Genomic DNA, 12203 nt, shown 5'->3' with positions numbered 1-12203 from the left:
AGAAAGTAATCTTTGAGGGTGACTGTTTAAATGTTATTAACTCGGTGAAATATGCCAAACCTTCAGCACATTGGATGAATGAAGAGATTGTACATGAAATAAGGCACTTACTATCATGCTTTTCTTGGTATAATGTTAATTATGTAAGAAGACAGGCAAACAATGTGGCACATGTTATTGCAAACTATGCAAGAACTGACATATACTTTTTTGATTATGATTGTAACATCCCTGAATTCTTTATGGAAGAAGTCAGGAATGATAAATTTGCTGCTGGTATTAGATGTATGTAAATGCCTTTTAGTAATATAAGTGGTTTTTGCATCAAAAAAAAAAAAAAGCTCGTACCTGACAAGTTATGCATATATATTTAACTAGATTCAAAAGTTCATTTTTTGTATTTCTATTGTTAAATAATTTTTTTAGTCAGATGAAGTAAGTCGAATTTTAGTTAACAAGTCAGCACGACTCAACTGAGTCAAACATGTCTCCCCCCGTACGTTCCTGTCCAATGCAATACATAGAACCACTAAAACCAAAACCTGAACTCAGCTAAACATTTTCAGCTAAAATACAATTCTTTCATCATCACCATTTCTGATCTAGATTTTACCCAAAAATCGAAAGCAGTAATGCTACGATGACCGGGAGAATCTACCGGGGATTCTCCCATGTCTCACACAAATTTGGAAGCCCCGGGGACCCACCACCAGGAATTATAGGGGGCCGATTTTTTTGTGAGACACGGGAGAATCTCCGGTAGATTCTCCCGGTCAATAAAGCATTACTAAATCGAAAGACCAAAACCTCAGTACTACCCACATCTCCAACAATACTTAGAAATCATGAGTCAAACCATGAATTCTCCTTCTTCTCCTCCAGATCTCATCATTAACCTTTCCATTTTTGTATGATTTTTTCTCAAGATTAGATTTTTTTTTTTATAAAATGGTAATCCATTGTCATCATTTACAATAAAAAAAGTAAATCAAACCAGCAAATTTGGGAAATGGACTTCTTTTTGTTCATTGAGACAGTTTACTGATAACCCTTTGGTTATCTCTATTCATTGTGTTATTTATTTGGCAGAAGAATTTATTTAAAGGGTTATTGATTTTCAGAAGAAATTCTGGTTTTGTGGGTGTTTTGATGATACCTAAGTTGAGAATATATGTGTCTAATTTGACTGATTTTAGTGGTGTTGGATATGGAAGAAGAATACCAGGGCATTTGAAAGGAAAATCTTGAAAATATCTAATTGAAAAATGGTGGTGGTGGGCAGTTAAATGTGCTTGATAGGTGTTGGCTTACATCTCCATTTAATTTTATTAGTCATATGACTCTTTTTCTTGCTCGGAATGTTGTTATTCTCGCACACTTATTTGAGTACTCTATCTATTTTACCTTTTTAAATGTGGATTTTTTTTTCTTTTTTTGTTTTTAAAAAAGAATCTATATATTTAGGAAAAATCCGTTAAATGCGAAATTTAAAATATGTAAAATTTTAAAAATGAGTTGTTTTTTAAAATCTTATAGAAAATCTTAGTACAAATTTTCTTTTATTCTGAAGAATATAATTATCTAAGCTTTGATCATGTAAGAGTAGTTTTCATATAAGAAAAATGGTCGTGGTATAATGTTTTGACTAGACAAACTTATGTTCCTGTTTTTCCTAACACAGTCCCTCAGATTGTCTGGAAAACACTCTGGAAGATCAAGCTTCCTCATAAAGTTAAACTTTTTGCTTGGAAATGTATCAAAGATATTGTTCCAACAAGAGATAAACTATCTAGATATAGGAATGATATTGAGACTCACTTTAGTCTATGTGGTCATCCAAATGAGACAAGTGAACATCTTTTCTTGAACTGTCCTTATGCTAGATCCATATGGTTTGCTTTAAACATAAATGTTGGAATTATCTTATCACAGCATGGTTCTTTCATGAATTGGGTGATATCTTGGTTCACAACAGATGCTTATTTGAATTTTGGAACAAGTTTGCTAAGAGAGGATATGAATAAACTCTTAATGGTTTCTGCTTGGTCTATATGGAAGGATAGGTCCTCTAAAAAATTTCAGAATCTTAATCCTAATAGATTATTGACTCTGGATAATATCAATAAGATAACTTATCATGTTCCTAACAACGCTGTTACTATTATTGTGTCATTACAGAATTTCAGATGGAAACCACCGGATAATGGTTATCTGAAAATCAACTTTGATGCATCTTTTGTTGAACAAAATTCTCAAGGTGGTATAGGACTGATATTAAGAGACTTTGCAGGTACTTGCTTTGGTGTGCAAGGACAATATTTTGACGGAGGAATGAAAGAAGGACTAGAAGTGGAGGAACTAGAATGCAAAGCTATGAAGGCAGCTATTTCTCTGGCCATCTCAAGGAAGTTTAACAAAGTGATTTTTGAATCCGATAGTGAAGTTTTAGTTAAATCAATCAATGAACCAGCTCCCTGTGTTCATTGGTTGAATCAAGGTCTAGTTTTAGATATTAAATTTCTTTTGAATAAAATTGCACACTGGCAATGTGTTTCAGTTAGGAGAGATTGTAATTCTGTTGCAGATAAACTGGCAAAAAAGGCTAGAAGTCTGAAAGTTAATTTTGAACTTCTTGATGAGTTTCCTTCGGACATAAAAGAATGGGTCTCACAAGACAATTATGTAATCTTTATTTAATCAATGAATCTCTTTTTTAAATTAAAAAAAATGGTCGTGATAAGACTATTCCAGTACAATACAGTTTATTTCTGTAATCACGCGCATAATATCAAAATATGAATATTCAAAACATGTCATACATAGCTTAAAGGAAAACAATCCCCCGTTACACTTCCAATTACATTTAACTTTATATATGATGATTATCAGCATGCTATATTGTCGTTATTTTTAGGTTGTATTTCTTTGACAATTTTATATTCCCTACATTTAACTTTTAATATATTGCATTGTCTATTCCACCATTATAAATCGATAACTTGAACCGGCATAAAGTCTCCGGCATTAACAAAACGTATTCATCCGTTGATTACATTTAAAGGAATTGTAAACATCGGGATAAAATATTCAAAGTATTCTTAATTGTCTTATGACAATTTCTCGAACAAACATGGATAGGATAGTTTTCCATGTTTTTCATATTATTTTATTTTAATACAACTACTATCAATTTATTAGAACCGTGTTACACGTAATATTTTTGGTCTAAACTCGTGTCGTTATGACACTGGTTATTTCTAGTTATCTAACAAGGCGGATACAACTATTCGTATCTAACAGGGAACTTGGTCATAGTTATTCAATAGAATCTCTACGGTCTCCAAATCCCAACAACTTCCAAGTACAAGTCTACGACTATGCAACTTACACTACCTACTACAAGTAGTGCCTGACCAATGATAATAATTAAACATTTATTAGCTTCTACTTGCTTGCTCAAAAGTCGAGGGTTAGGTAACCAAAGGGAAGCAAATTTCCATCGTGAGATTGCATATTCTTAATTAGTGCACACGTTTGACTCGGCCTGTATCAAATGTGGTACCGTCTGTTTTCAACTGTTTAATGTGTGTTTTCAGATCTGACTCGAATCATGTATCTGACCCGTAGGTATTTGAAAAAGTTACAAAATTCTACCTAACCTGTTATGCACATATATCACTTCAAAAGTTTTCTGCAATCAAATAAGTTTTGCTGACTCGGCTCCGCGTTCGAATCTGACTCGACTAAAACAAACTTGTACCTAACCCGTAGGTATCTAGATTAATGAGTCAGCACGAGTATGTTACAATGATTCTAGACATACAATATTTTAGACAACACTAAAACAACCTCTCCATATGGAGTTAGCGGAGGATTCGTTTTTGGGCCCTAAACTAGAAGTTATGTGAGAGGGTTATTTTAGTGTTGTCTAAATTGTTATACGTCTAGAATTTTTGAGTCTGTTAACACCTTGTTTTTTTTTTAATTGACATCACCTGACTCATCTAGATCACACTCAAAATATTTGTTTTTTGAGTCAGATTTGGCTCATATGACTAAAATATATGTGAATAAATGTCTTGGTCTCATGAATTAGGGGTATTTTATTTCCTGATTCATATAGGTGCGAGTCACAGGTTAGATCTGAGTCAAATCCGATTCAAAATAGGAAAAAAACGATCTGACATCTGATTTGAGCCGAATGGTCGAGTCAGATTCGAACGCGGAGCCGAGTCAGCAAAAAAAAAAAAAAAAAAAAAAAAAAAAAAAAAAAAAAAAAACCTCCAAGTCGGATACGTCTGCCCCCTACGTACCTACCCAGATAGAACCACTAAAAGCAAAACCTGAGCTCAGCTCCATTTTCAGTTAAAAAAACACTTCTTTCCCCATCACCATTTCTGATCTAAATTTTACCCAAAATCGAAAAAACAAAACCCTCACTACTACCCACAACTCAAACCACTATAAGAAATCATGGGTCAAACCCTGAATTCTCCATCTTCTTCTTCAGATCTCATCATTAACCTTTCCATTTCTGTATGATTTTTTCTCAAGATTAGATTTTTAACAAAAAAAATGGTAATCCCATCATCAACATTTACAATAGGAAGAGTAAATCAGAGCAGCAAATTCGGGAAATGGACTTCATTTTGTTCATTAAGACAAAGTCTATTGATAACCCTTTGGTTATCTCTATTCATTGTGTTATTCATTTGGCAAAAGAATTTATTTGATGGGTTATTGATTTTCAGAAGAAATTCTGGGTCTGGGGGTGTTTTGGTGATACCTAAATTGAGACCATTTGTGTTTAATTTGACTGATTTTGGTGGTGTTGGAGATGGAAGAACTGTGAATACTAGAGCATTTGAGAGGGCAATCTTGGAAATATCGAAATTGAAGAATGGGGGTGGTGGGCAGTTGAATGTGCTTGATGGATATTGGCTTACTGCTCCTTTCAATCTTACTAGTCATATGACTCTTTTTCTTGCTCAAAATGCTGTCATTCTTGCTATTCAGGTTTGGTTTCTTATCCCCAGTTTTATTGCTCATTTTGATATGAATCAATGTTTATGTTTTAATTTTGAAATGTGGTATTCAAAATATGATTTGGGACATTATTTGGATTGGGATAGGTGTAATGTCAACTGTATGGGCATAGGATCGATTTTTGCTTGTAGTTTGAGCTTGGTTTGTAAGGAAGTGACACAAGATTGAGTGAGATTGTGTTGAGCTTGTATTGGTTGTTAATGTCTTGTAATTTGTCACTAGGAATTTATGAACAATTTGAATTGGGATCGACGTAATGTCAACTGTAAGGGTGTGAATTTGGCTTAATTTTGCTTGTAGTTTCAGCTCTGTCAGTAAAGAGACAAGCTGGAATTGAGCATAACTGTAATAACCTCCTATATAGGTTGTGAGTGTCTAGTAGTTTGATACTAGACAGTTCGATTAGCTTAGCTCTAGGATCATAAAATTTGGCATTTATTAGAGTATGGCATGTATACAAGACGCGAAGGTCACCGAAGAGAAACCACCAAGGTGACTTTGCACTAGGAAACTAAAAGATTGCATTTTATCTTCGAAGTATTTTCTGGACATGTCCTGCTTCATGTGAAGGAGTGCACTATCACCTTGGTGATTTCTCTTCACGGTCACCTTGTCTTCTTGTACGTGCTATATTCTCTAGTACATTTTAGTTTTAATGTCTGATATTTATTTTTTCTTTGATAACGTGAGAGCTGTGCAAAATGAACTACAAATCTATAAGTCAAAGTCATGTTTAATTTAGTTTTTTGAAAATATGTCAATTTCAAACCAAGCGAAGCGCCTCACTTGGGCTTGTTAGATGTACGAGCCTTCAAAAGACAAACTCAAGCTTAGGTATAGACAATGCCAGCCATATCTTATGATCATACTATTCGACTTGGATGTCCATGTTTGAACCTGTTGACTGTATATGTTGCTATAAGGAGGAGGTTTATAAGAGTTGGAGGTACTTAGTTATTTGTTGACAATTCATTTCTGGTTCTATCATTAACTTGTATCCTGTTATAGGATGAGAAGTACTGGCCACTGATGCCCCCGTTGCCGTCATATGGATTTGGAAGGGAGCATGCTGGTCCTCGGTATGGGAGTCTGATCCATGGTCAAAATCTCACTGATGTCACTATTACAGGTATGTGCATTTCCTCTATAGTTTTTCTTTTACTAATTTGGCCATTCTAAGTGAAACTTATGATAAAATCATAAAACGTTCACTGAAATTAGTTAACTGTGCCTTTTGCATTTTAAGCCACTCCGGGTTATAAAAATAAAGTTTTCCAATGAAATATTGCAACCAGTGGATAGGAGGACACTTGAGGGTTTATCTATTCAAACTCCTCCCGAATGCTTCATATATTGAAACTCTAGTAGGTATATGACGGCCACTCTGTAAACCTTTCTGGTTATAACACAAATTTCACCAGCAGTTGAGGTCCCTGTATTGCTTAAATTTATCTATCATGATGAAGAGAAGTAGTCTCTATTCTGCATCCCAAACCGTAGGCAGGAGCAACTCATTTCATTGTTCCAGGCACTCTGATAATCCTGTCACACCTCAGAGCCAGAGTCACTTATAGATGGATCATCCAAATTGGCCATACCGTGTATGTTGTTGCTAGCCATACATCTTGTTATTTATTGTAGCTTTAGATCCTTACTTTATGGTTTAACAGCATATGTAGCCACTAAGTTTGGTGTGGATGGTTGTTTTCTCTGTGTTTGCCATGAATATTCAGATTTAGGATAGATCAGTCGTTGATGAGTTGGTACCTGATTTGTCTTCACTAATGCACAGGTCATAATGGTACCATTGATGGACAAGGTAAATCATGGTGGGATAAGTTTCGACAGAAACGTCTCAACCACACAAGAGGCCCACTCGTGCAGATTATGTGGTCAAATAATATCCGGTTCTCTAACATAACTCTACAAAATTCTCCCTTTTGGACACTCCATCCGTACGATTGCAAGAATGTTTTCGTGACAAACGTCACCATACTGGCACCTGTTGTTGGTGCCCCAAATACTGATGGAATCGATCCTGGTAAGCATGAGTAAACTTGTTCAAAAGGATCTGTGAATTTTTTTTCTTAGGCACCTAGAAATTTTGGGAAAGTAGTCACTTTTTAACTGTTGGATGCTCTTTGATCATCCTTAAATATTCTTGTTCGGTGCAGATTCATGTGAGAACATGGTTATAGAGGACTGTTACATCAGTGTTGGGGATGATGGGGTTGCTATAAAGAGTGGTTGGGATCAATACGGAATCAATTACGGAAAACCCTCTACAAACATTCTCATAAAAAATGTTGTCATTCGTTCTATGGTCAGGTGAGGCTTTTCATCATTCTACTACTAAATTACCTGGCAACTGCATGTCAAAAGGGATAATTATCTTCACTCTCTCATGCATAGGAGTGATATTATTCTTAGTACCTTATAAGTTGGCTGTGCAAGACCACCCACAATGTAGCAATGCCTAGGTCGTGTGTGGTTTGATCTAGCACCTTACTGGTCACACTCATACTGCATGTGTACTTGTTAGTTTTAGATACTTCATGCTTAATCTTTATTATGGAAGGGCTGGCTAAACATAATCTCTCTTGGTTGTTTTATGTCAGTGCTGGAGTATCTATTGGCAGTGAGATGTCAGGTGGAGTCTCAAATGTAAGAGTAGAGAACCTTCACGTGTGGAACTCAAGAAGAGGTGTGCGGATCAAGACCAGCCTTGGTAGAGGAGGGTACGTTCGAAACATAACCTATCGTAATATAATGTTTGACAATCTTCGAGTAGGAATTGTTATTAAGACAGACTACAATGAGCATCCTGATGAAAGATATAACCATAAGGCAGTCCCAGTAATCGAGGACATAAGCTTTACTGGTATCTATGGAAACGGTGTCCGCGTTCCAGTCCGCATTAATGGAAGCTTAGAGATACCAGTGAAGAATGTCGTTTTCAGAGATATGTCTGTAGGTATAACTTACAAGAAGAAACATATTTTCCAATGTGCTTTTGTTCATGGTCGTGTAATTGGTTCTGTTTTTCCTTCACCTTGTGAAAACTTGGATCGGTATGATGAGCAAGGCCAGCTTATCAGGCGTTCTGCAATGCATAACATTACTAACATAGATTACGATTTTTGATCAGATAGAGTTGCAGATTCTTTTTCTCTTAAAACAGTTTCAGTCTTTCGCCTTTCTTGGCTTGATCCAATTTAACATATATCATACTGTTTTAGATTCAGCAGGAAGCTCCAAATCCCTTTCTTGGTAGATGAAATCTTTTTCTTTAGTTTTTGTATCATTTTGTTTTGTTTGATTCTTTCCTCCACTGTTTGCTTGTCAACTTGTATATTACTTTCATAATTCCAATTGTTTATATTCAAATTTTAAAGTTGCTTCATGTGAGTGGTTAAGGAATAAGGACTGTTACATATCATGTCTTTTCTTTTGAAACTTAATAGTGTTATGATCTTTTTCTAAGTGTTAATGCTTTCCTTAATTATCAAGGTATTATGTCTGCTGAACTGATTTGAGATCTCTTTTCTTTTTAATGGGTCGGTCTGTCGGAATCAATTACTTCGCCACTATATTAGAGAGGCATCCGATGGATTTTTGAGACCTTAATTTTTTGCTCGTCTGTTGTTCGAGTATTTTTGAACTAGCAGCATCACAACCAATCATTGATTTTGTTTGCTAAAATTTGTTAGATAGATTAATGCAGTTCATATTTCACAATGATTAGTCGTGATGTTGCTAGATAAGAGATGCTCGGACAACAGACGAGATTTGAGATATGAGAAGTCTCTATTTGCGACATTTCTCTTGATAGTAATGGGTTTCTACATTTAGAATTCCTGTGATGTTTTGGGTGGTTGGGGGTGGAGTAGAGAAAAGATTTAACTTGTGACAAAGAGTAATGGTGGTGGTGGCCCTAAGTGGTGGTGGTGGTCCTGACTCAACACCTAGATGGTGATGCATTGCTGTTAACTATTTGCTTTATCTTTTTTTGTATTATAAATTATTTTGCCTCCAAATTTGACTAGTGAGTTTTGGAAACAACAAAAAGTGACAACTGAAAAGCCATTTCTTGCTCCACCACACATCATTTTTTTGTTTTTCTTCTGGAAGATACAAGACATGGAAAACGTGGGAGTTCTTCAACTATATCTAGGTCAATCCATGAAATACAGGCAGACAGGAGTTAAGAGGGGGCATCACTAAAAAGGTCCCCTCCAAATTCACCATCAAAAGAAAAAAAAAGAATGATTAAAGTAAAAGCAAAACAAATTTAACTACTGTGGCTAACTGAAATCGAGGAATTTCACATTAAGAATTAGGTATCCGGATTTGAATCTAATTCGGTCCGAATCAGACGTCAGACCTTTTGATTTTTGAGTTTTCATGATTTCTAACTTCGCAAGAGGATTTTGAAGTCAAATCCATAAAAAATGAAAAATCAAGGATACGTGAAGTTTGATTTAGGTGTAACGAGTCAGATTTAGATCAAATTAGAAGAAAAAAAACAACATGTAACATCCATTTAAACAAAGAAAATTATCGATTGACTAATTAATCAATAGTAGTATTATTGTTGCAACACAAGAATGAGACATATGTAATGATATGATAATGGCAGTCATGGGAATTAGTTAATAGACCCCAAAATGTGTACATTAAAAATATGGGTTAAGAGACTAAACCCCAAAGCTGGGCCTAATTACTAATAAATTACTACATTAATAATATTTAAGTATTTTTAAAGTAGAATGGAAGGTAAAAGATGAGGCAGCTTAATGAGAATTACAGTTGGAGCTGCAATCTTGGTGGTGGTGGCGGCATTAAGGATGCCAAATTTAGCCATGACTTCTTTTCTCCTGCAGGCTTGGTTGAAACTTCAGTACCGGGAGAAGTGTTGTTAACAACTTGATAAGGTGCTTTTGCAATAATCCTGTCGTTAAACCACACGTAAACATAATTAGTGATGGAATCCGAATCTTTGGTAATGCTTTTGTAAAGAGGTTTGCTAGATTATTACTTGAATGTACTTGTTAAACGGAATTCATTTACGCGAAACTGCTATGGCATAGGTTTTTATGAGAATTCTTACCTATCTTTTCTCTTTTCTAAGAATCGATGAAGAGATGCTTTTCTTGCAATTGGGACATGGTTTTGTTTGGCCATCTTTTCTTCACCTGCAAATAGAAAACAAATATAAGTACCCTACCCTTAAATGAATGGATGAAGTGTTCAACTATTACTAGAACTAGGAATTAATATGTAGGAAATTCGATTCAGAGTATAGATCCTCAATTAATTAACATGTACATGGATCGCAAATTCTGACAACAACGGACTAATCCTAACGATTCGGGTTCAAGATTCGGTGTTCGGGATTTATTTGCAACACATGACAGTTAATAACTTCTGTAACTGATTTTAAGGACCCAAGAAAAAGAAAAAAAATGTGCATTCATGAGGTTGAATAAAAAACTCTCTTGTACAGATAGTAAAACCATTGAGAATTGATCGCACACGACAAGATCTGAATTTCTAATACACATGTTGTTATACAAACTACCTTGAACTTCTAACCATTACCGCTAATCTAATAATACATGTTAAATTTTGCTAGAAATGTTAGTACCTGAATCAAGATTAGCTTTAACCGAGGAACCAATTCCGGCGGAAACTGCAACAGGAACATCTGGTGGTACTAATGGAGAATTCAAGTCAACAATACAAGAAGAGTTCACAATGAGTTTGTCCTTCGCCGGAGGAGTATTAGGAGTAGTACTACTATTAATAACATCGGCATAATCCATTATTTCTTTTGCTTTGTCCTTTGGTAATTTGTCGAAAACTAGTACTTGTCCGGCATAAAATATCGTCATTGGAGTACCACCATCTTGTGTTGGTTTCAATACTTCTTCTGCCGGTACAGTTTCCATGATTGGTTCTTTCATAGAAAGACTTCGTACGTAGCCCGTATCTTGAGGAAACAAATCCATCGGTTTTACTTCCGGTACTGCCTTTGCCGGAAAGTCATCCGTTGGTAACAAATTCATAGTGATGGGGGTTTTCTCTGAATATACAAACATGTTTATTATCAGATACCTTGCTTTAATACTACTACTACAAGACTAAAATCATGATATGTCGATCGACCGATCTTCTACCTAAAGATCTTCTTATAGAAAAATTTATATCAAAACATATGAAATTGTTTGCGCCTGATGAACCTAACTCTCTTTGAAAACCGAAAACCTAAACGAAAAACGAAATTATATACTACATACCTTTTGGATCATCTAGCTGAGGATTCTTACAAGTCATTTCGCGACTCAAATCACCAAAACTTCCATTCTGCTTCAAATACTGACTCAACATACTACAAGTCCGGGTAAATTTGGGCTTCCTACCGGAATTCTTCTCAACATCTGCCGTGAAACTAGACATCTTGCCGGAAATCCAATCCAGTTACAAGCTTCTCAGCAATTTCTTCTTCTTCAACTTCTTGGAATAAGCATGTGGTTCAAGATAGGATGTGGAGTTGATTCTAAGTCTTGTCTTTTAATTTATATTTCTTATTATGGTTGTTGGACTGATGTTGTGTTCCCTTTATCTTTATGATTTTTTATTTTAAACACGTTTTTTTATTGCTTGAAATTTTTATTTTAGTCTTATCGCAAGTTGGCATGGCCTTGTAGCTTAAATGAGTGATGCATTATCCTCCTCTAATCATGCATGACCACATGCTTTAGATTGCAGACACATGGGTTGAATGATATTTTTATGTAGAATGGTTTGAGGCCTCAAAAAAGTCTCTCCTATGACCACTTACTGTTGATGTCTTCACGAGCTTTCTGTTTAGAGGACTATAATACCAAATCACGGCCAAATGAAATTAACGTGTTCACCGACAACATTTGTCTGGAATTTCTGAGTTTTGTTTGAAATTCTGAATCAATTCGAGCATGACTTTGGGACCGTTACGTAGCCCAGTGGATTGGTATCGCCTTCTCTTTAGACGATGGTTGGGAGTCATCGTGTCCTGAGTTCAACGGTCACACTGGGGTCTAAGAATGGTGGGGTTTTTCGCCTGTATTTTTTATGCAAAGAAAAGTATTTTCTTTTATTATTAACCATCAGAAATG

The 12203-nt window shown here is 35.4% G+C and overlaps 2 protein-coding genes across 2 annotated transcripts; one reads left to right on the top strand and one right to left on the bottom strand.

Moving 5' to 3' along the window:
- Positions 1-4370: 4370 nt before the first annotated feature.
- On the top strand, positions 4371-8446 carry LOC113327689 (probable polygalacturonase). Its single transcript, XM_026574834.1, has 5 exons — positions 4371-5016; positions 6055-6175; positions 6839-7087; positions 7221-7374; positions 7665-8446. Exons 1-5 carry the CDS (start codon positions 4576-4578, stop codon positions 8188-8190), a joined length of 1491 nt encoding a protein of 496 aa, XP_026430619.1. The 5' UTR covers positions 4371-4575; the 3' UTR covers positions 8191-8446.
- Positions 8447-9584: 1138 nt separating this feature from the next.
- LOC113328292 (protein TIFY 10A-like) lies at positions 9585-11660 on the bottom strand. Its single transcript, XM_026575411.1, has 4 exons — positions 11346-11660; positions 10694-11131; positions 10157-10241; positions 9585-9997 (listed from the first exon to the last, which is right to left on the bottom strand). The coding sequence occupies exons 1-4, from the start codon at positions 11503-11505 to the stop codon at positions 9850-9852; spliced, it is 831 nt and encodes a 276-aa protein (XP_026431196.1). The 5' UTR covers positions 11506-11660; the 3' UTR covers positions 9585-9849.
- Positions 11661-12203: the final 543 nt, after the last annotated feature.

The sequence above is a fragment of the Papaver somniferum genome, unplaced genomic scaffold (genome assembly GCF_003573695.1).
Source record: "Papaver somniferum cultivar HN1 unplaced genomic scaffold, ASM357369v1 unplaced-scaffold_107, whole genome shotgun sequence".
Lineage (NCBI taxonomy): Eukaryota > Viridiplantae > Streptophyta > Magnoliopsida > Ranunculales > Papaveraceae > Papaver > Papaver somniferum.
The sequence above is the reverse complement of the archived record's forward strand: the minus strand, read 5'-3'. Positions and strand labels throughout refer to the sequence as shown.